Source organism: Rhinichthys klamathensis, unplaced genomic scaffold, assembly GCF_029890125.1.
Source record: "Rhinichthys klamathensis goyatoka isolate OS25496 unplaced genomic scaffold, OSU_Roscu_1.1 h1tg000092l_1, whole genome shotgun sequence".
In the NCBI taxonomy this organism is placed as follows: domain Eukaryota; kingdom Metazoa; phylum Chordata; class Actinopteri; order Cypriniformes; family Leuciscidae; genus Rhinichthys; species Rhinichthys klamathensis.
Window position 1 is genome coordinate 2,738,760 of NW_026606631.1, and position 25,656 is coordinate 2,764,415.

The following is a 25,656-nucleotide window of genomic DNA, read 5'->3' on the forward strand; positions in this document are numbered from 1 at the left end:
TCAAGCACGGAAGCGACTGTGGGGGGGAATCAGTGGCTGTGGCTCAAAACCAGTAAGCTGCCCAACTAGACAAGGTTTTTGGACATTTTAGCGCGTTGCGTGCTTCAGTGCAAATAGTCATCTCGCTCGCTGGATTTTGAGACACAGCCGTGTTTACTTCCGGATTCCTGAAATCAAGCAGCAGCGGGACTGAAGCATTAGAATCTCAGTGTACTTACAGACATCAAGACACGGACCACCGGCATCCTCAACACTGACAACTGAACCCCAGCAGCCCTGAGAACACCAGAGCTGAGTCCAAACCTGGAGAGACATCATTCAAAGTCAGAGAGGAGCAGCTCTATGTCCAAAACTGTTAGGCATAGACCAACAATCTAGCCCTGGATATAATTTGAGACAGCCGGTGAAAGTCAAATCAAAGCTGGAGTGGATCAGCTGCCAGCAGAATGGACTGGTTGATGGGGTGAGTTCAATATATTGGTCATTTATAAATTATCATGTTGTGGCATAAATGTATCTGTCTTCACATTTGAAAAGTTTTATGCCAGATCACAAATTTAAGTTATATTTTGTTTTTGTGAATGCTGAACTTTGAAGTTTAGTGGAATATTTGAGTTTAACTCAAGTGGCCCTGTGATTCGTCTAGCGTTTCATACAGGGGTCCAGATTCAGAACATTGTCTGACATTAAAACTGTCTGTAGCCTAACTTTAAACTGAACATTGCATTTTGTTCTACGTATGTGGTTTCCTTCATGACATCCTGCCACATAAGAAGCTACACATGACCTGTTGGGTTATTTTAAGTTAAGAAGCTACAGTAACAGAAGACTTACATATGTGTCACTGATGTATTACAGATCCATTGAAACCTTTACTTTTTGATAAATGCTTGGATTTGATTCAGTTTCTGGCCAAGAGATTTTCTCAGGTATTTGCAAATAGTTGGATGGATATCTAAAAGTAGATTAGTTTTACATTAACTTGACTGCATGAGCTGCCATGTAAAATTTTCATTAGTCACTTAACATCTTTACCTTGTGGTTTAACAGTATAACGTGTGTATGGTTGGTTCACCCCAAAATGAAAATCCTGTAATTATTTACTCCCCTCATGTTGTTTCAAACCTGTATGACTTTCTTTCTTTTGTGGAACATAAAAGAAGACATTGAAAAATGTCTTGAGAGTTTTTGTCCATACACCAATGGGGTCCAATGCTGTTTTGGACCCCATTGACTTTCATTGTGTGACATGATTTGCATAACAGTTGAGACACAGGGTGGTGTTAGTTTTAAACTGTCGACTGACTATGGTTCAAGCTTATATTTGGTTGCTTCATATCAACTGCAGGTTCAGATCTGCTCTGGGCCTCACTATTCTTATTTCGTCTGATTTTCCATTTATGATGGCACTTATTTTTATACAGCTGACATTATCTATTTGCAAAGCAATTAGCATGCTTACATGAGCAGGTTTATGCTGGGTTCCTGGTCTTGTAGTTAAACCCTTGAAGGGATATTATTTGTAGATATATTTGTATTTGATTATTTATTTTGCTGCATAATTGACTGATGAATGATGTCCAGAGATTTATGTGCATTTTATGTCATTTATCTCATTAGGCAAAATTAAATTAATTGAATTTTTTTATCCTTAAGAGTTTAGTTCACTGTCTTTTTTAAATGTAGATTTGCACTTTTTTCCATTTTTAGAAAAAACACCAATATGTAACAGACAAAATTCATGCTGAACTTTATTTTAACTCCGATTGGTTGTCGCTGCATTATGCATAACTCTCATTTGCATAATGTTGAACTCATGTTTGATCAAATCGGCAACTCTCAATAAAAAATCATTCTATTACCACAGAGACTTTTATGACTGTGCAGACTTCCCATGTTGTTAGGCTATGAAGTCATGATAAACACTGGCAAGAAGAAACGTGTCATTTTAAGAACATCTCTGTCTAACAGTGAGAGGTGACAGGTGGCTTCAGCCCATGCTTATAGACAGAAAAGGTCAGGCATTGTCAGGCATTCCTATGGGTTTATGCCATCATACAGCTGGTTTAACAGGTCTAAAGACAGTGACCATACATTCACATTCCTGTGTCATTACATAAGCACCCTCTCTTGACCTCCTGCTGCTGATTTTGCCTGTTCTGACACATAAAGCATCACGCTGGCCATTGCAGGCTGATAGGCCAAATCCTTTCCTGTTTTGATCTCTTGCATAAGTGACATTATGGCTTCTGCCCTGCGATTCACCCAGTACTCTCACAGAAGAATGGCTTTAATTGTGTTTATTCGAACTTGCAAGTGAATTTATCAATAAAGACATCATGAGCGGCAAGCATTTGTAAAAACACGTCTCAATTGGTCACGTTAGCATTAAAAGAAAGTATTTTTAGATCATATGTTTATTTTTTTTGGCAAATATTATTTGTTAATTTATTTTAGGTAGCTATATCGGTTATTTATCGAAGCTTGTTTCCGCCACTGAATAAAAAATAAAATATAAAAAATTGCGACTTTTTATCTCACAATTGCGAGATATGAAGTCAGAATTGTGAGATAAAGTCGCAATTGCGAGATATAAAGTCGCAATTCTGAGAAAGTCGCAATTCTGAGATATAAAGTCTCAATTCTGAGAAAAAGTCGCAATTGCGAGATATAAAGTCGCAATTATGAGAAATAAAGTCGCAATTGCGAGATATACAGTCGCAATTATGAGAAATAAAGTCGCAATTGCGAAAAAAAAAAAACAGAATTGCGACTTATCTCACAATTCTGACTTTTTTCTCACAATTGCGTGTTTACATCTCGCAATTCTGACTTTATAACACATAATTGCGAGTTTATATCTCAAAATTCTGACATCTTTTCTCAGAATTGTGAGATATAAACTCGCAATTGCGAGTTATCAGGCCAATTCTAAGGGGGAAAAAGTTAGTCTTTTTTCCCCTTAGAATTGGCCTGATAACTCGCAATTGCGAGTTTATATCTCACAATTCTGACTTTACAACATGCAATTTTGACTTTATATCACGCAATTTTGACTTTATATCACGCAATTCTGACTTTACAACACGCAATTGCGACTTTACAACACGCAATTGCGACTTTATATATCAATCAATTCTGACTTTATATCTCGCAATTCTGACTTTATAACACGCAATTGTGACTTTATTTGACGCAATTCTGACTTTAACCTGCAATTGCGACTTTATATCAATAAATTCTGACTTTATATCTCGGAATTCTGACTCTATAACACGCAATTGCGATTTTATATCTCACAATTCTGAGTAATAAAGTCAGAATTGTGAGATAAAAAGTCGCAATTACCTTTTTTATTTTTCATTCTGTGGCTGAAACAAGCTTCCATTGTTACTGGCCAATACAGAGTTTATTTTTTATGGGGGGTTATCAGAATCGGTCGATATTATAGTTTTTTTATTTTTTATATCGGTTGATATTAAATATTTAATGGCATATTTGCCTTATTTTTACACTTGCATTACGTTTGCCGTCATCTAACGCTCATTTAAAGTTAATCTTTCAAATATGCACGATACTTCCCTGCCGATACCGATAATTCAGAATGATATCTACCGATAGTTAGATAGGAAAAAAAGGAAAGAAAGAAAGGAAAAAATCTTTCCCAATTATGCTGTAAACTATATAGGAAACCCTCTCATTTAGTACATTAATATTAGAGGTTATAATTAACAACAGAGCACAAACTATTATATTCAACTGCTATTTTTTTTATAATAATTATACTCAAATAAAAACTGTTCTTGACTTACAAGTAATTAACGGTAGTTTTCATGGCAAATTTTAAACATGCATATAATCTCTAGTGTTTTATTATAGCTAACTAATGAACTGTGAACATTTGATAACTTTCCTGGGGTAAATAAATATACAACGTTAACGCATTGTTCACACTTTTTCTTTCCGCGGTTGAAACACTGATTGAGCGATCACATGAGACATGTCACATGATACATTTCGGGAAGTTTTACTGTATCTTTAAACCAGGGTTTCCGTTGTCCGGTAATTACCGGACATTGGCCGGGAAAAAAATGAAATGTCCGACAAAATTAAATCTCTCCGGTCAAATTGTCCGATTAAAATTGCGTAATAATCCCGCCCCCCTCACACAATATGAATTTGAGAATAAGCCTAAAATGTATAAAGCAAAAATACACCGACCTTTGGCTTATAAAGGAACAGGCTCTACCGTTCGTTTGAAAGTTATTAAACAACATCGCATGCTGCATTTCAAATAAAGCGCACGCCTAGAACGGCTGTAATATAGACCTAAACAACGAACGATTGAGTGAGACGTTTCAAATATGGCCAGGTCCATTGATATTATTGATAAAGTTGATAAAGTTGACGATGCAGACTCGCCATCTTCGCAGACTGTAAAATCCAATAGCGTTCCTGACTCACATATATTAGTTAACTTTACTCAGTTATATAAAATACATACTTCTTACTAGGTTTTGTTGAGTTACGGTCAATTGCAGGGTGAAAATAACAAGTTACTCAATAATTTGAGTGACGCTTACTTGATACAAGCAAGTAGCAACAAATGATGCAATGGCGTTACTAAACCAGTGAGAGGCAGCAGTGCATTAAAGCGTGCCTAATGTGCCGAAAAAACAAAGAAGAAGAAGCTGCACTTGTGAGAGCATGCGCGATAGATTCTGTGTATTTCAGCGCCAATTTTGAAGATGTGGAAAGACGTTGACAGACTGGAGACTGCCTACATTTTTATCTGTAGCCTCGCTACATTTTTGGAATAATAATATGAGATGATAATAAGGTGAGTAATCAAGCATGCGACTTTTGTGTGAATGTTTTTTTTTACTGTCTGTCGCTAATCTTTACTGATCTCCTTAATGTGTACCAAATAATTGTGATATTCGGAGCTTGAAGAATATGGTTAGGCATAACAGTTCCTGGAATGCCTAAAAAGCTATTTATTGTTCCCAAATTTCAAACCGATGCATTTTCACTGATGCATTCTCCTTTGTTGGCATTTGTTTATAAATGATTAAGGTTACAAATCGTGTGAAATGGCGCACATTTACAGTTAAATGTAACGTTAACCTGCAGTTTATGCAGAGATTAAGTTTTTTGTGATGATTTGTGACAGTATTTATGAATTCACAATAGCATTATACTTTTATTTTTTAAATTGAGTACATTAAGAATGTAAATGCAAGCACTGGTAAAAGTGATTTTCTTTACTCAAACTCAACTGCTTTATCACTGCTGATAAAATTAGCCATCTTTTAACAAGATGAGAAACTTAGTAATGTTAAGTGATATCCTTGTGGAACCTCTGATTGCATCAAAGATGGACCAGACCTTCTCAATGCGAAGATGTGAGATTGTGAATGCAGATGGAGCAGTGGCCAGCTCTTTTTACAGAGAGACCAGTAAGAACTTATTCATATCCCTTTTTCCACCATGAGAAACCACATTCTGTTTAGGTTTGGCTTGATTGGCCTGTAGGCCTGACCATGCATTGAAAAATTTCCACACTGTCCCATGCCTTTTTTTGTGTGCCTGTGTTGTAGGTGTTTGCAGAGTTTGACAGGATAGTCACCACAGATCTGCAGACTGCAGAGTAACTTTTATGGTGCTGTGGATCGCTACACACCACGTTTTGTCACAAGTCTTCAAGAAGCATTGGAGAGAAATTTGATGATCTTATGCAGCGAATTAATACAGGGGTGAGTTTCCTGCAGCCTTAATTTTTTATTATTATGACACTTTTTTTCATCTTCAGATAAAAAATTATGATACTTTTAATAAAATCCAAGTCCTTTCTGTTCCTCAATAGGCAGCAATGAAAGAAATCATTAGCTCATGTGTCTCCAGTGGTTTAAGCTCATTTCATGAAGCAACATGAGCGCTTTTTGTAATAATATTTATATATAATAATATAAAAATAATATTTTGTATTTACTAAATCTTATCGATTTGTTCAAAGCATAACAACTGGCTGCTCATGCAGCAATACACACATGTATGCAGGACAGATAACTGACAATTAATCATGCCTAGGGCTGGGCGGTATGACGGTATATATCGTTACCGCGGTAGAAAATGTCAACCGTAACAGATTTTTTTATTCCGTGTATACCGCGACATGCAAATAAGTGGGCCTGGTTAACTCACGTGCAATGTGCGTGAGACTGAAACACTGCGCATTGTAAAAAGAAACACGGAGAAAGCAGATCAAGAGGATCCACAAAGGAATTACATTTTCTAAAGGGTTGTTGTTGTTGTTAACGTGATATTTTCGGGGGGAAAGGCGCAGCAGTTAACTAGAGCAGTGCAGCACCCAGGCTACAGTTTAGAGGAGTGCACACTCGCAACGGGGGACAACAACAGTTCATATATCAATATCGTAACGAATAGAAATAACCTTAAATAATGTATAGTTATCTGCATCTTTCCGTCTCTTATGTATAGTTTTTAAACACGCAAACAGTTTGCCGCCCGTGGTAATGAACAACCTGCTTGTTAAAGTGAATGTATAATCCTGTAGCCTATCTGAGGCAAAATTACTAAATATGCATCGCGAGTTATATATTTCTAACTCCAAACAATTGGGCACCGAACCAGCTGATAAAATCTTCCTTTGATTCGATACGTGATTACAACTTGACACTCAAATTAACCGATCGCATTTTACTGATGCAGAAGACGCGCGCGTGCAGACGCACTGAGGAAGCGTGGTGTTCACCGGGCTATGGTCAAATAATGACGCAGTTACAAGGTGTGTATAATTTAAACTAGGCTACTTTGTCAACATTAACAGTAGCTGCTGTTCGGTTTTCAAACTGCTGCTCTCCTTCTAGTCACTTCTGAACTTCTCTTGCTTAAAGCGCAGGGTGACGGGTTGCCAGATATCACAAAAAGAGCAAAACAAGCCCCTTAAAAACGCAGTGTAGCCTAAGCAGACATGGCAAAAATGTACCGGGGAACACATTTAAACATAACTAGTATTACTAGCTATCCTCCAAAATTAAAAGGAAATAACTAATTTATCATGAATAGAATAGTTCAATATAAAATATTCAGATATCATAAACTGATTGATGAAGTAAAGCATAACATGAGATTGAAAAATTATTCAGAAACACTTTATTTAAAGTTTAATTGCACCTATTAGTTGTATTTAATATCAATCAGTTGGGGGCAGTTCATCTAAAAGTTGATGAGTGTGTTTTGTTTATATCTAGCTATCTAAATAGTTTACCAAATAAATAATTTACCAAATAAGAGAAACAGAAAACAATGTGAAGTACTTTTCATTTCTAAAGTATTTGGGTTTATTTATTATACAAAGCCCTTTTTGTCGATTTTTCGAGAATAACTACATATAAATAACTATATCGTGAAATATATCGTTACCGTGAAATAAAATTAGTCATACCGTGAAATAGAATTTTGGTCACACCGCCCACCCCTAATCATGCCTTTTCACTTTTCCCTGTTGTAATATTTTTATTTGGTTTCATTCAGGTTTGTGATGTTGATGAAGCCTGGGCACAAGTATCTGTTGGGGTGCTGACTGTCATTGATGAAGAAGAATCTCTCTCTTTACCTTTGCCCAGTGTCTACTGCCATCATTGTTGAGAGAGGTATTGTAATAATCTGCAGAATCATGCAATTTGCATCTATTTAGGTCTGTCTTATGCTTTAAATTTGGATTACACAAAAGACATGAAAAACACTTGGTTTGGGACAGAACAAACTCCCACCAAAACGGCAATCTCTGAAAAATCTCTTGAGTAATGAAATGTGCAAGATTAACGATGTTTGGCATTAGATTAAATTCGTTTATGACAGTGGAATTAGATTAGTTGATAGACAAAATAAAAGGGAAACTAAGCCACTTGTTTAAAATTATCAGCCCATTAGTTCATGAGCAAGTTAAAGGGTTAGTTCACCCAAAAATGATAATTCTGTTAGTATTTACTCTCCCTCATGCCGTTTTAAACCCGTAAGACCTTCGTTCATCTTTGGAACACAAATAAAGATATTTTTGATAAAATCAGAGAGCTTTCTCTCCCTCCATTGAACGCAACGTCATTGAAACTTTCCAGGCCCAGAAAACTAGTAAAAACATTGTTATCCATGTGACTACAGTATTTCAACCTTAATATTATGAAGCGACGAGAATACTTTTTATGTGCAAAAAAAACCCCAAATAACGATGTAACGAGGTTCAGTTGTTATGGGAAGAAGGAGGCGTGAACCGGCGAACATTCAACAAGTTTAATAACCTAAAATAAAACAAATACAAAACGAAAGTATAAGCCAGCTGCCCCTCGAGGATGACTGCTGGCCACACATAACAACATAAAATCCAGGCCTGGCCTTTCTCGATCTCTACTGTCGTCGCTCCTCCTTTATGCCTCTGCTCCTCCTCACAGGTGTCGCTCATCAGCAATCACGCCAGCGGCCTAGCGCCGCTCTCTCACGGCCCTCTGCCTCGTCCTGCTCGCTACAAACTACCTTCAACAATCTCTTCTCTTCCACATCATTCTCCTACACTGTTGACAATAGTGTAAACAGCACAGTGCTTCTAGGTTCTATGTCAGAATGTAGGCTTATTATTGGCCAGCATCACACATGACCAGCGTCGGCCAATAATAAGCCTACGTTCTGATGTAGAACCCAGAAGCGCTGCGCTGTTTAAACTAGATCAACAGCGTAGGAGAATGACGTTGAAGAGAAAGAGATTGTTGAATAATGTCGTTATTTGGCGGGGGTTTTTCACACAAATACTATTCTCGTCGCTTCATAACATTAAGGTTGAACTACTGTAGTCACATGGACTATTTTAACAGTGTCTTTACTACCTTTCTGGGCCTTAAAAGTCACAATGACGTTAATCTTTGGAGGGACAGAAAGCTCTCATATTTCATCAAAAAGATCTTCCTTTGTGTTGTGAAGATTAATAAAGGTCTTACGGGTTTGGAACGGCATAAGGGTGAGTAATTACTGACAGAAATTTCATTTTTGGGTGAACTAATCCTTTAAGATGCTGTCAGCGTATTCATTTCTAATGTACATGTGTGTCAGAGACATTGCTTTTTCATTGTTTAGGATAATGAATGTAGCCACTTTTTTTGCACTTCTATATACCAAGTTTGGTCTCCGAAGTGTTATTGATTAAAGTGAGTAATTGTTATTTATTGAATTGTTAAAGCTGTTTGTTGAGGATGTGTTAGAGTCAGGGTATGGTCTCAAATTTATTTATTTTTATTCAGATTTTATATATATATAAAAAAAAATATTGTTGTACTGTAAAAGGTTTTTGGGAAACAACTTAACAATAAGGTTAATTAGTTAACATGAACTAAGAATTAACAATACTTCTACAGCATTTATTAATCTTAGTTAATATTAATTTCAACATTTACTAAAACATTATTAAAATCAAAGTTTGTATTGGTTAACATTAGTTAATGCACTGTAAACTAACATGAACAAACAATGAACAGCTGTATTTTTATTAACTAACATTAACAAAGATTAATTAAGACAATAGCAAATGTATTGCTCATTGTTAGTTCATGTTAGTTAATACACTTAACTAATGTTAACTAATGAACCTTATTATTAAGTGTTTCCGTTTTTTTGTTTTACAGTTGTTGTTGTTTTTTTAAACCTAGTGATTTACATAAATTGTATACCCCAATGCAAACTTGTGTGGACCACCCCTGTGCAGTTTTTAAGAAAACAATACAATAAATTTACCTTTGAACTGTATCATTGCCTTACATTTATTTGTCCAGTTGTAAATGTTATCTTTGTAAAATTGTGAAACTATTCTCAATGATTTATAATAGATGTGTACACGTGTAAGTGTACACTACTAGACATGCACTTGTTAGTTCTACATATTTTTCCTATTTCACTTTACTCAGTTTTTAGAGTGCAATCGGTTTGCATGCTTTTTTCAAGTAAGGTGTACTAATTGGATTTTACATCAGAGTTAACACAACTAGCATAAATGAGTACATCTAAAGTAAAAGATCAAGTATAGTATACAAATTATTTTAAGTTACTGGAACTCTCTTGTAAGTGTACACTACTAGACATGCACTTGTTAGTACTACATATTATTCCTATTTCACTTTACTCAGTTTTTTGAGTGCAATCGGTTTGCATGCTTTTTTCAAGTAAGTTGAACTAATTGGATTTTACAGTGAAACGCGCCTATAGAGAGAAGTGTGCACGCGCCGACGCCTCCGTGTCCTGATTAGCCTATATTGTCCACTATATTTGCTTCTTATTTAATAATATAGGCAAATTTGTTGATGAAACATTGATTAAAATTAATATACAATTTATACAAAACGAAATTTTCAAGCAAAAATAATATTCGAAGATCGCTGGGTTGATTATTATTTGAAAATCGCACCCCTCCACCACATGCACGCACACATGCATTAGACTATACACCAGAGCAAAGCGGAGCGGTGTGACGCTTATAAGTTAAAAAACTTAAATATACGTTTCATTTTTAGAAATAATATAATGTTATTATTTTTTTATTTCATCTGTTGATTAGGGTATATGAAAAGGGAACCGCATGAGATCAGTAAGATAGGATCATAAGATGACCAATAGGCCTATATATCGGAAAACATTTGGAATTGGTCAGACATGATTTTGACCACTTATTTAGTTTTGTTTTGTAGAAAGCCTTTCTTTAAAGTTTATTTCGTTTTGTATAAATTGTATCTTCATTTTAATCAATGTTTCATCAACAAATTTGCCTGGATTAAAAAATAAGAATTTATTCATATTCTGGCGCGTTCACTACTGCGAAGATGGCGAGCATGCATCGTCAACTTTATCAATTTATCAACAATTTAAATGTTTCATGCATAATCATTACTTTCGCCGGTTCTTTGTGGCAAGCTTTATTTCAGGTGTTGCGGGATATCTCTGCGCCCAAGTAGCAGTGCTGCGCCTGTGTAGAGTCTCCGCAACGGCGATAGATTGAAACGCGCGTCCGAGTGAAGATTGTGCAACTCGCGCAGCGCGTCATCCATGCAACTGATAGCAGCGGACACGAGCGCTCAGCTTGATTTAAAAAACAACTGATTTTAGCGCTAGATCTCTTATTTAATAGCAAACTAAATGAATGATCTGCTAGTTAAATGGAGATGTTAACTAGTTAGCTAGTTATTTATTTGTATTAGGTACATCCGTGCCTCAATGTTTCAAAAAGTGAATCCTCAACTTGACTAATTAAGAGGCGATATTTGACCGGCATATCATCAAAATGTCCGTTAAACGAAAACTCTGCCGGTCACTTTGACCGGCACCATTTTTTTCTAGCGGAAACTCTGCTTTAAACATACCTTTTGATGTTAATGGATGTTTTTTCATGCTACAACTATAAGCTATTTAAGAGTGTCAAAACGCCATTTATTGTTTAAATGTCATTATAAAATCAACATCATTTTAAAGCTGAGACTTTGTTTCTTATCAGAAGTAACAAAACACAAAGCTCTTTATGATTATTGGATGGGAGGCGCTACAAATAATGTTTGGTGTTGGGAAAAACCGCTGAGCTGCAACCCTGGCTTGAACCACGGGTGATTCATAGGGTCAAACCGAGCCTGCTTTAACTGTTAATGCGTTATTATTGCGTTAACTTTTTAGACATTTTCTTCATACACAGTATGAGTTGCAGTCTGACAAGTTTTTCTGCACCCTTTTGATTGACAGGATTTAATCGGCCCTGATCATTGGCTGTTTTTAAAATAATTGCTTTTATCGGCCGATACCGGTTATTTGCCGATACATCGGTGCATCCCAATACTTTCAAACACTAATAATGCAATAACACTGTTAAATTAACCTTTAGATAATCTCAAAATTAATATTTATTGTACATTATGATGGTGTGATGTTTAAATTCACATATGGCTTTTAAACAAATGAATTTAGGTAACATTTTAATGGAAGGTGACGTAGTTACACGTTACTACATGTACTTACTACTGTAATAATAACAGTAAATGATGCATACAAGTAACTAACCCTAAATCAAACCCTAACCGTAAAATGTATTACATATCTGAGGAAGTACAATGTAACTACGACACCTTAAAATAAAGTGTTACCTGAATTTATTTAGAAAAAATAGTAGGCTATAGAATTTTTATAATTTAGGGGTTATCGGCCATAACATGTCAGTAATTATCAGCTTATCGGTATCTGGCAGAATTTCAATATCACTGTATTATTCTCTGTCGATTTAATGTGATCAGAAGAAGTTCAGGTTCTGTCGGGGACTGTCCCTGCTTTGCATGATAGTTTTCGGGACTTTGAAGCTATTGATGTGAAGGAGGGCACTTGACACACACGGAACGGAGCATAGAGCTTTTATTTGAGTGGAGATTTCCACTATGTAGAAATAATAGCGATTACAGAAAGGCCGGAGGGAAGGAAGCGTCTCCGCTGGGTGGAGGGAGCCATTGTCTGCAGAACGGTGCTTTATGGGAACTGTGTCAGATTTTACAATAGCATGACGTTTATTATTGCCAGGTCAAGATTTTATGACTGGTCAACTTGAGTTATTTAGTTGGTTCTAGCTTGCTACAGTGTTTAAATATTCGACACCATTATTTAAACGTGTACTTGTTTCCTTTCGACCATTTGTAGACCGATATTCTACAAATGCAAGTGCTTAACATGGAATAAAAGGAAACCAATTGATTAGTTTGACAAAAGAAAACTTTATTATTTGCGGTCTTGAGAACTGTTTTTGGTGTTTGGTGAAATATGGCAGTGTGTTTTTCCTTCTAAAAGGTCCTGGTCTGTCCTTGGAGTTTGTACTTGTTTTCCTTGGCATGCATGTTTGTTTGCTTTCAATTTCTATATTTAGTGCAGACCTGACATTGCCAGTACATTTCAAATCACGTCCCAAATTATAAAGTAATATTAAGCTCTCTATTGTATTTAAACAGAAATCTTGTCTTTGTAAACATCTCTGAACTCATATAGCTCTTACGTGATAAACTGGCGATTTCAATTGAATAAAAAAACACACTTAAATTTTTTTTAATAGGATCTTGTGTTTGCTTATGGCTGTTTTTCATACACATGACTAGAATCCTCTTTTCTTTGATGACCATGTTTTTCCATTTCTGAGTTCAAATTCAAGAGTGCCTAAAATCAAAATGTCTTGATATCATAATGGAAAATTTTATTTTAAAATATATATATTTTTAAATTATTATTTTATTATATTTTATTATTATTTAATAGTGAAAAAAAAAATATATATATATATATAACAATAATAATAGTATATAATAATAATAATAATTAAAACTGTTGTCCACCAAATAAAAGTCGGTTACACTTTATTTCGATGGTCCACTTTAGACATTCGGACACTCTTGTGATAACTGATAATAACCTTCTGTGATTGTGTTAAACTCTTTTATCTGAAGTGAATTTCTAACAATGAGCTCATAGGGTCTTTATTAGCACTGTAAAGCAAACATCATCACACAAAATGCCAATAAGACTAGCTTTCTAAAAGTGTCTTGAGATATATAGCTTGTGTAATATTGGTCAAACAGACGTTTAGAGCCTCAATCAGTCTTTAAACCAAAAACAATCCCTCATATCCTGTAGTATTACCTTTATAGTCTTTTTGATTGGCTGCCGGATGCAGTGTCTGCTGTCAGCCAATGAGCAGAGGTCATGTGGTCTTGTCCATTTACTCATTTTAACTATATGCTGTTGTCAATGCGTTTCACATCGTCATTGTATTAATCACGGCAGCTTCTTTGAAGTGCTAAATATCGTTTTTATTCTGATTTAGTTGCCTGAAAAGGGATGTATGTACATAAAAGCAAAGGTTTTATGAGTTAAAATGAAGTTCAACAGGGCAATGAACTCAGAGCACTAAATCATTCCTTATACTGTACTAAAGTAAGTAGGCCTACGTGTTCTTGGTCTCGCTGCTGGTCCTGTATTATAATAATGCATGTGCGCCCTCTTCAGGCTGTATACTGTTATTATATCATCCTCATTCATGAGCCGCATGTCTGTAAACATCACTGCCTGAACAATGACCTCTGCGGGGTCACGGGACAGCTGGTAGATTAAATGCGCATTATTAAACGACATATTGGGCTCCATATGTCTCCTTTATGTGTGCGGATGACATGTCATGTTATGTTTTATGCGGACAGGAAGCTATGCATAAGGATTATTTGTATAATGTGTTCATGGACCTTTCTTATCAACATCAATTTTTGACATCTTTTAAACGTGTTTTGACTTCAACTTAATTGAAATGACTTTTGTTGAAATTTTGTTAGTTGCAATTTTCCATGTACACTACCGTTCAAAAGTTTGGGGTCGGTAAAGGATTTGTTAATGTTTTTGTGATTTATGTGATGAAAAATACAGAAAAAAACAGTAATATTATTGTAATTTAAAATAAATGTTTTATATATAAATTTCAGCATCATTACTCCAGTCTTCAGTGTCACATGATCCTTCAGAAATCATTCATTTCTGATTATTGTTGATAACTGTTGCGCTATACTTCATATTTTGACAGTGGACATTTTTTTTCAGGATTCAGCATTTATGGGTAATATCAATCTTTTGTAACATAAATGTATTTACTGTCCATTTGTATCAATTTAATGCATTCTTGATGAGTAAAAGCATTCATTCTTAAAAAAAAACAAAAAATACTTTGAACAATAGTGTAGTCAATTAATATGAGATTATAAAAGTTGGATGTTTAATAGTTAAAAAGGATTAGGAAAAAATACTGTTAAAATAGTCTAAAATTGTGTCAGGGCACAACAGCTTAATGTCACCTACACATAAAACATAAGTTATATATATATACAATTCTGTTTTCTAAGACTTTTAATGAAAAAACTAAATTTTTGTTTATAAGACTTATATATTTAGTATAAAATGTCAAAATAATATTTTAATAATCTATATTATTATATTTTCGTATTTGGACTATATACTTTAAACTTCTTTTTTATAGTATCAACTATTATATCAGTTATTGACCGGTACATGGAAAAATGATTTTGCCATCTGTATTGGCCTGAATTCCTATATTTGGTATATTCCCTAGTAACTGAATTCATAACGGAACAAAAGCAGTTTGTTTATTGCACAATATCACCTTTAACTTCTTTGACTTGTGTGCTGTGTAATTATTAAAAGGAGGATTGCAATATGTCCAACCACTGGACAGCAAGTCGAGGTCAAATCAGTTCACATTCCAGCGCCATTGGCATCGAGTCAAACCCGAACCCCTCCACATGCACAGCTGCAGACGATTCACCATAGTGCTGATATACTGGACACAAGAAGCAGAAATATGGGCCTACACAGCTGTCTGTGCACGATTCAGAAGCATCTGGATGCGCATTAGTCATGACCTCATATATATTCAGTTATTTATAGGCAAGTAAAGGACTAATTCATTTGAATGCGACTGAGTTTTAATGGTTTCACTTTCATATCTGTTCCCTCTCATTCTGAAAGTGTTGTGACACATCTGAAAGAAATTCTCACATATTCAAAAGAGCGATAGAAGTCTCTCACGTCTCACTGTGGATGTGGTCTCTGAGCTCTCAGGGGTATTGAGGACAAATCTCGCTCTTTTCACACAGAAAATAATCTACTAGTGGTGTAACATTATATCGATATATAAAATGCTAGCTAAAAATGTTTGCCTTAGCAAAACAAAAAAAGTCAGCCGTTTTATAAAAAAAAAAAAAAAAAAAAAAATCAAAATGTTTCCATTATTATCATGCTGCTATATTAAACAATTTACAATACTGTTCAAACGTATGGGGTTAGTAAAACTTCTTGGTTTAAAAAAAAATAATTTTCTTTTATTTGCAAGGGTGTTAAATTAATCAAAAGTGACATTTATAATGTTATTTCTATTTGTATTTCAAATAAATTATTTTAAACTTTCTATTCATCAAAGAATTCTGAAACAATGTATCATGCTTTCCATAAAAATATTAAGCAGCACAACTGTTTTTACAGTTGTGATGGATTTTTTATCCTCAAACCTAACTATTTTAGATTTGTCTCCCTAAAACTAACTATACTATTATAACTTATACGCTAGCACGTCTATATATATTTGACGTTAGCTACGTTAACCCTTCAGCGTGTCTCCAGACGACTACAGCCTTTTGTCCCTAACTATACTCCAGCGTGTCTCCAGACGACTACAGCCTTTTGTCCCTTACTATACTCCAGCGTGTCTCTAGACGACTACAGCCTTTTGTCCCTTACTATACTCCAGCGTGTCTCTAGACGACTACAGCCTTTTGTCCTTTACTATACTCCAGCGTGTCTCCAGACGACTACAGCCTTTTGTCCCTTACTATACTCCAGCGTGTCTCCAGACGACTACAGCTTTTTGTCCCTTACTATACTCCAGCGTGTCTCCAGACGACTACAGCCTTTTGTCCCTAACTATACTCCAGCGTGTCTCCAGACGACTACAGCCTTTTGTCTCTTACTATACTCCAGCGTGTCTCCAGACGACTACAGCCTTTTGTCCCTAACTATACTCCAGCGTGTCTCCAGACGACTACAGCTTTTTGTCCCTTACTATACTCCAGCGTGTCTCCAGACGACTACAGCCTTTTGTCTCTTACTATACTCCAGCGTGTCTCCAGACGACTACAGCCTTTTGTCCCTTACTATACTCCAGCGTGTCTCTAGACGACTACAGCCTTTTGTCCCTAACTATACTCCAGCGTGTCTCCAGACGACTACAGCCTTTTGTCCCTTACTATACTCCAGCGTGTCTCCAGACGACTACAGCCTTTTGTCCCTTACTATACTCCAGCGTGTCTCTAGACGACTACAGCCTTTTGTCCCTTACTATACTCCAGGGTGTCTCTAGACGACTACAGCCTTTTGTCCCTTACTATACTCCAGCGTGTCTCCAGACGACTACAGCCTTTTGTCCCTTACTATACTCCAGCGTGTCTCTAGACGACTACAGCCTTTTGTCCCTTACTATACTCCAGCGTGTCTCTAGACGACTACAGCCTTTTGTCCCTTACTATACTCCAGCGTGTCTCCAGACGACTACAGCCTTTTGTCCCTTACTATACTCCAGCGTGTCTCTAGACGACTACAGCCTTTTGTCCCTAACTATACTCCAGGGTGTCTCTAGACGACTACAGCCTTTTGTCCCTTACTATACTCCAGCGTGTCTCTAGACGACTACAGCCTTTTGTCCCTTACTATACTCCAGCGTGTCTCTAGACGACTACAGCCTTTTGTTCCTTACTATACTCCAGCGTGTCTCTAGACAACTACAGCCTTTTGTCCCTTACTATACTCCAGCGTGTCTCTAGACGACTACAGCCTTTTGTCCCTTACTATACTCCAGCGTGTCTCTAGACGACTACAGCCTTTTGTCCCTTACTATACTCCAGCGTGTCTCCAGACGACTACAGCCTTTTGTCCCTTACTATACTCCAGCGTGTCTCTAGACGACTACAGCCTTTTGTTCCTTACTATACTCCAGCGTGTCTCTAGACGACTACAGCCTTTTGTCCCTTACTATACTCCAGCGTGTCTCCAGACGACTACAGCCTTTTGTCCCTTACTATACTCCAGCGTGTCTCTAGACGACTACAGCCTTTTGTCCTTTACTATACTCCAGCGTGTCTCCAGACGACTACAGCCTTTTGTCCCTAACTATACTCCAGGGTGTCTCTAGACGACTACAGCCTTTTGTCCCTTACTATACTCCAGCGTGTCTCCAGACGACTACAGCCTTTTGTCCCTTACTATACTCCAGCGTGTCTCCAGACGACTACAGCCTTTTGTCCCTTACTACACTCCAGCGTGTCTCCAGACGACTACAGCCTTTTGTCCCTAACTATACTCCAGCGTGTCTCTAGACGACTGCAGCCTTTTGTCCCTTACTATACTCCGGCGTGTCTCCAGACGACTACAGCCTTTTGTCCCTAACTATACTCCAGGGTGTCTCTAGACGACTACAGCCTTTTGTCCCTTACTATACTCCAGCGTGTCTCCAGACGACTACAGCCTTTTGTCCCTTACTACACTCCAGCGTGTCTCTAGACGACTACAGCCTTTTGTCCCTTACTATACTCCAGCGTGTCTCCAGACGACTACAGCCTTTGGTCCCTAACTATACTCCAGCGTGTCTCCAGACGACTACAGCCTTTTGTCCCTTACTATACTCCAGCGTGTCTCCAGACGACTACAGCCTTTTGTCCCTTACTATACTCAAGCGTGTCTCCAGACGACTACAGCCTTTTGTCCCTTACTATACTCCAGCGTGTCTCCAGACGACTACAGCCTTTTGTCCCTTACTATACTCCAGCGTGTCTCTAGACGACTACAGCCTTTTGTCCCTTACTATACTCCAGCGTGTCTCCAGACGACTACAGCCTTTTGTCTCTTACTATACTCCAGCGTGTGTCCAGACGACTACAGCCTTTTTTATCCCTAACTATACTCCAGCGTGTCTCCAGACGACTACAGCCTTTTGTCCCTTACTATACTCCAGCGTGTCTCCAGACGACTACAGCCTTTTGTCCCTTACTATACTCCAGCGTGTCTCTAGACGACTACAGCCTTTTGTTCCTTACTATACTCCAGCGTGTCTCTAGACAACTACAGCCTTTTGTCCCTTACTATACTCCAGCGTGTCTCTAGACGACTACAGCCTTTTGTCCCTAACTATACTCCAGCGTGTCTCCAGACGACTACAATTCAATTCAATTCAATTCAAATTTATTTGTATAGCGCTTTTCACAATACATATTGTTTCAAAGCAGCTTTACAGAAAGTGCATTTCAGAAATGTACATAGAAGAATATAGTTAGTTAATCATCATGTATTAATTTAGGGCATAACATATCGCCGGCGTTGAGTCGTCTCTTCACAGGCGTCGAGTCGTCTCTTCACAGGCGTCGAGTCGTCTCTTCACAGGCGTCGAGTCGTCTCATCGCAGGTGTTGGGGCATCTGAAGTCTCCGTGAGAGGCTGGATACAAACTGGAGCTGACGAACGCTATTTACCTCGGGACTAGCGTCCCGAGATAACAGCAGAAAAGCAGATGGGAAATAATTAGCGTAGCTGCTGTTCATAATATTAATGCATTCGATCTGATTCAACAGTGGTATAAAAGGTAAGCATTATGTGAATGCTTGGCTGAAGAGATGCGTCTTTAATCTAGTTTTGAACTGGGAGAGCGAGTCTGAGCAACGAACAGTATCAGGAAGGCTATTCCAGAGTTTAGGAGCTAAATGTGAGAACGCCCTCCCTCCTTTAGTGGACTTAGATATCCTAGGAATGACCAGAAGCCTCGAATTTAGGGATCTTAAAGAACGCGATGGATTGTAGGGCGATAGAAGGTCCATTAAATACACAGGAGCTAAACCATTTAGGGCTTTATAGGTCAGTAGTAGTACTTTGTAATTGATACGGAACTTAATAGGTAACCAGTGCAGAGATGATAGAATCGGTGTTATATGATCATATTTTCTTGACCTAGTAAGAACTCTAGCGGCTGCATTTTGCACTAACTGTAGCTTGTTTATTGAAGATGCAGGACAGCCAGCTAATAAGGCATTACAGTAATTTAGTCTCGAGGTCATGAATGCATGAACTAACTTTTCTGCATCAGAAACAGATAGCATGTTACGTAATTTAGCAATGTTTCTAAGGTGGAAAAAGGCAGTTCTTGTAACATATGAAATATGATTTTCGAAAGACAAGTTGCGGTCTAGTATAACACCCAGGTCTTTTACTGTAGTCGATAAGGTAACAGGACATCCTTCTAAATTAAAGTTGTATTGTAAGAGATTTTGTGGGTAGTTTTTTTGGACCAATAAGTAATACCTCCGTTTTATCTGGATTTAATAGCAGGAAATTACACGTCATCCAGCATTTTATATCTTTAAGACATTCTGTCAATTTAGATAAGTTAGTGTTTTCATCTGGTCGTGATGAAATATATAATTGAGGGTCATCAGCATAGCAGTGGAAATTAATTCCATGTTTTCTTATAATATTACCAAGTGGCAGCATATATATTGAGAATAGCAGAGGGCCTAACACCGATCCTTGCGGCACTCCATAGTCTACTGACGTTATCTTCGATTTTTCCCCATTTAAACAGACAAAATGGTAACGGTCCGATAAGTACGATCTGAACCAGCTTAATGCCTGTCCCTGAACACCAGTGTAGTTTTGTAGTCGATCCAAGAGTATTTTGTGATCTATAGTGTCGAACGCAGCGCTAAGATCGAGTAGAACTAGTATTGAGATACAGCCTTGGTCAGAAGCTAAAAGTAAATCATTTGTAATTTTAACTAGCGCAGTTTCTGTGCTATGATGCGGTCTGAATCCTGACTGAAATTTTTCATATATCTCATTTTCTTGCAAGAAAGAGCACAATTGAGCGGACACAATTTTTTCTAGTATTTTAGACATAAATGGAAGATTTGAAATGGGTCTGTAATTTGCTAAGTTATTTTGATCTAATTGCGGTTTCTTAATAAGAGGTTTTATTACTGCCAGCTTGAATATTTTTGGAACATGACCTAAGAATAAAGACGAGTTAATAATATTGAGAAGAGGCTCTTCCACTACAGGTAACACTTCTTTCAGTAGTTTAGTGGGTATTGGATCCAATAAACATGTTGTTGGTTTAGATGCAATGATAAGTTTATTTAGCTCTTCCTGTCCTACAATTGTAAAGCGGTGTAGTTGTTCTTGAGGGGCGATAATTGAGGCTGAATCACAAGACACCATAGAGGATTGTACATTTACAATTGTATTTCGGATGCTTTCTATTTTCTCATTGAAGTAATTCATAAAATCATTACAACTATACTGTAACGGAATATTTTGCTCTGGCGATGTCTGTTTATTTGTTAGTCTAGCCACGGTGTTAAATAAAAACCTTGGATTATTTTTGTTATTTTCTATTAGTTTGCGGAGATGCTCAGCCCTGGCTGCTTTTAGAGCCTTTTTATAACGTGACACACTGTCTTTCCACGCGATTCTAAAGAACTCTAAATTAGTTTGTTTCCATTTACGCTCTAAGTTACGAGTTTCTCTCTTGATAGCATGTGTAGTACTATTGTACCATGGTGCTTTAGTTTTCTCTCTAACCTTTTTCAATCTAATTGGTGCAACAATATCTAATGTACTAGAGAAAATGGTGCTCAAACTGCTAGTCATTTCCTCTAGTTCATCTGTTTGTTTGGGTTCACTGAGCAGCTGAGATAGATCAGGTAAGCTATTTGAGAATCTATCTATAGTGGTTGGGAGGATTGTTCTGCCTGGTCGATAACGCAGCGCAACATGACAAATTACAGCAGTACGTATTATGCACGTTACCATGCAATGATCAGTGAGATCGTCACTTTGCGGTATAATATCTATATCGGTTGGATTGGTTCCGTATGATATAATTAAATCTAGTGTATGATTTAGACGATGAGTGGGACCACTGACGTTTTGCTTGACCCCAAAGGAGTTTGATAATTTTGTAAACGCAGTCCCTAACGCATCATTTGTTTTATCTACGTGTATGTTCTCCAACAATTATTGCTTTATCGGCATTGACCAATAGATCTGAGAGAAAGTCTGCAAACTCTTTTAGGAAATCAGTGTAGGGCCCTGGCGGTCTATATACAGTAGCCAGGGCTAGAGATAATAGGGATTTCTTTCTTACATCTAGGAGCGTAACATTTAGCACAAGTACTTCAAACGAATTAAACCTGTGACCTGTTTTCTGAGTAACATTAAGAATATCTCTATAGATTGTTGCAACACCGCCGCCACGACCGATCAGACGGGGCTCATGCTTATAACAGTATCCTGGCGGAGTAGACTCATTTAGACCGAAATACTCATTTGGTTTAAGCCAGGTTTCAGTAAGGCAAAGTACATCGAAGCTATTATCTGTGACCATTTCATTTACAATAACCGCCTTAGGTGTGAGCGATCTAATGTTTAGAAGACCTAGTTTTAGAAATTGTTTTTGTTCACTGATATTTAGATTTTCTGGTTTAATTACAATAAGATTTTTCCAAGATCTTACACTAGATTTATTGTTTGGCCTCACTAGACGAGGAATAGACTCAGTTTCTATATAATGTTCTACACTACTTATATCAATTAAGTTGGGACAGCAAAGACTGTGAATTGGACTTTGACTTACTAGTCAGATGGTGTGCAACGTCTTGGAGATGTTGTCCGACAGAACAGCCGCTCCGATTCTGCTGGGGTGCAGGCCATCAGCACGGTAGAGCCTAGGTCGCTCCCAGAACAGATTCCAATTATTTACAAAGAGCAGTTTCTGTTCATTACACCATGACATTAACCATTCATTTAGAGCAAATAGTCTACTGAACCTTTCTTGTCCTAGTCGGTACGTGGGAAGCGGTCCAGACACGATGATCGTTGCCTCAGGCGCTGTGCTGCGTACCGTCTCGATCAGGCTCCTGTAGTCCTTCTTCAGAACCTCCGTCTGCCGCAGCCTGATGTCGTTCGTTCCCGCATGGAGGACAACGGCTCCGACGCGCTCGTCACCGTTCAGGATCTCGGGAACCTGTGCGGCGACATCAAGAACACGAGCACCAGGAAAGCAGTGAGTGCGCACCTTACCCTTACCTGAGGTAGCGCGGACATGAGGGACCATGGAAGTGCCGATGATCACGGCGTCGTCGCGTTCCGACTCGCGAAGAGGGGAGAAGCGGTTCCGGGTGGAGATCTCGAAGACCGGGAGGGGCGGAGAGGTTCTTGCTCTGGTCCTGGCTCGTGTCTTCCGCTGTGGGATAACCCAGGGTCCATGGTGCTGTGTCAGTGCCGGAGTGAATGAAGCCAGAGATGATCGCGTCCTCCTGGGCAGAGAAACGCACGGAGTAGAGGAAGTCGGAGTCAAAAAGTTACTAACCACTGACTTGTGAGCATCGGCGCGTGACGTTTCAAGCGCTGATCGCCGATCCCGCAGCTCGGCTTGCCTCTCCAGCAGACCACGGATCTGTTTCTCCACCGATTCCAGCTCCAATCGTACCGAAATCAGCTCGAATGTGTCCTCACCTGCACTCAGAGGTAACGTTAGACACACATCCGATATGTTCGCCATTATAACAGATGAACAGTAAATTAGCAGTGATACTACCAATATCACTACTAATTTAGGACTGGAATGCTGGATATAACCTGTATCCTTTCAGTGAAACGGGTGTAAAATCAGACGCTCGATAGGCGCGAGCCCACGAGTGAAATGCTAGCGGGCTAAAGGCTAGTAGCCGAGATTCGCAAAGTTGGATCTAAGTAGCGATATCAAAGCAATCCGATTGTTTTTTTATAGGGAATAGTATCGAGGATAGGTTCACACGATATAAAAATAGAAAGTGCTTGTTAATAAATGAGTGGTAAAGAAGAAAATCAAGGATTAATGAATCAATTCGACGGAGCTCCAAACACAGATAAAAACCTCGCACGCGCATGCGCAGATGAGTGATAATGTAGCTACAGCCTTTTGTCCCTAACTATACTCCAGCGTGTCTCCAGACGACTACAGCCTTTTTCCCTAACTATACTCCAGCGTGTCTCCAGACGACTACAGCCTTTTGTCCCTTACTATACTCCAGCGTGTCTCCAGACGACTACAGCCTTTTGTCCCTAACTATACTCAAGCGTGTCTCCAGACGACTACAGCCTTTTGTCCCTTACTATACTCCAGCGTGTCTCCAGACGACTACAGCCTTTTGTCTCTTACTATACTCCAGCGTGTCTCCAGACGACTACAGCCTTTTGTCCCTTACTATACTCCAGCGTGTCTCTAGACGACTACAGCCTTTTGTCCCTTACTATACTCCAGCGTGTCTCCAGACGACTACAGCCTTTTGTCTCTTACTATACTCCAGCGTGTCTCCAGACGACTACAGCCTTTTGTCCCTTACTATACTCCAGCGTGTCTCCAGACGACTACAGCCTTTTGTCCCTTACCATACTCCAGCGTGTCTCCAGACGACTACAGCTTTTTGTCCCTTACTATACTCCAGCGTGTCTCCAGACGACTACAGCCTTTTGCCTCTTACTATACTCCAGCGTGTCTCTAGACGACTACAGCCTTTTGTCCCTTACTATACTCCAGCGTGTCTCCAGACGACTACAGCCTTTTGTCCCTTACTATACTCCAGCGTGTCTCTAGACGACTACAGCCTTTTGTCCCTTACTATACTCCAGCGTGTCTCCAGACGACTACAGCCTTTTGTCCCTTACTATACTCCAGCGTGTCTCTAGACGACTACAGCCTTTTGTCCCTAACTATACTCCAGCGTGTCTACAGACGACTACAGCCTTTTGTCCCTTACTATACTCCAGCGTGTCTCTAGACGACTACAGCCTTTTGTCCCTTACTATACTCCAGCGTGTCTCTAGACGACTACAGCCTTTTGTCTCTTACTATACTCCAGCGTGTCTCCAGACGACTACAGCCTTTTGTCCCTTACTATACTCCAGCGTGTCTCCAGACGACTACAGCCTTTTGTCCCTTACTATACTCCAGCGTGTCTCTAGACGACTACAGCCTTTTGTCCCTTACTATACTCCAGCGTGTCTCTAGACGACTACAGCCTTTTGTCCCTTACTATACTCCAGCGTGTCTCTAGACGACTACAGCCTTTTGTCCCTTACTATACTCCAGCGTGTCTCTAGACGACTACAGCCTTTTGTCCCTTACTATACTCCAGCGTGTCTCTAGACGACTACAGCCTTTTGTCCCTTACTATACTCCAGCGTGTCTCCAGACGACTACAGCCTTTTGTCCCTTACTATACTCCAGCGTGTCTCTAGACGACTACAGCCTTTTGTCCCTTACTATACTCCAGCGTTTCTCTAGACGACTACAGCCTTTTGTCTCTTACTATACTCCAGCGTGTCTCCAGACGACTACAGCCTTTTGTCCCTAACTATACTCCAGCGTGTCTCCAGACGACTACAGCCTTTTGTCCCTTACTATACTCCAGCGTGTCTCTAGACGACTACAGCCTTTTGTCCCTTACTATACTCCAGCGTGTCTCTAGACGACTACAGCCTTTTGTCCCTAACTATACTCCAGGGTGTCTCTAGACGACTGCAGCCTTTTGTCCCTTACTATACTCCAGTGTGTCTCTAGACGACTACAGCCTTTTGTCCCTTACTATACTCCAGCGTGTGTCTAGACGACTACAGCCTTTTGTCCATTACTATACTCCAGCGTGTCTCCAGACGACTACAGCCTTTTGTCCCTTACTATACTCCAGCGTGTCTCCAGACGACTACAGCCTTTTGTCCCTTACTATACTCCAGCGTGTCTCTAGACGGCTACAGCCTTTTGTCCCTTACTATACTCCAGCGTGTCTCCAGACGACTACAGCTTTTTGTCCCTTACTATACTACAGCGTGTCTCTAGACGACTACAGCCTTTTGTCCCTAACTATACTCCAGCGTGTCTCCAGACGACTACAGCCTTTTGTCCCTTACTATACTCAAGCGTGTCTCCAGACGACTACAGCCTTTT

At 38.7% G+C, this 25,656-nt stretch overlaps 1 protein-coding gene across 1 annotated transcript in view; it reads left to right on the forward strand.

The window, feature by feature from the left end:
• The first annotated feature begins 314 nt into the window (after positions 1-314).
• Positions 315-25,656, forward strand: part of mob2a (MOB kinase activator 2a) — a 67,404-nt gene continuing 42,062 nt past the window's right edge. The window contains exon 1 of the mRNA XM_056252129.1: positions 315-463. Coding sequence (XP_056108104.1) covers positions 447-463 — 17 coding nt within the window. The 5' untranslated portion in view covers positions 315-446. The remainder of the gene's footprint in view (positions 464-25,656) is intronic.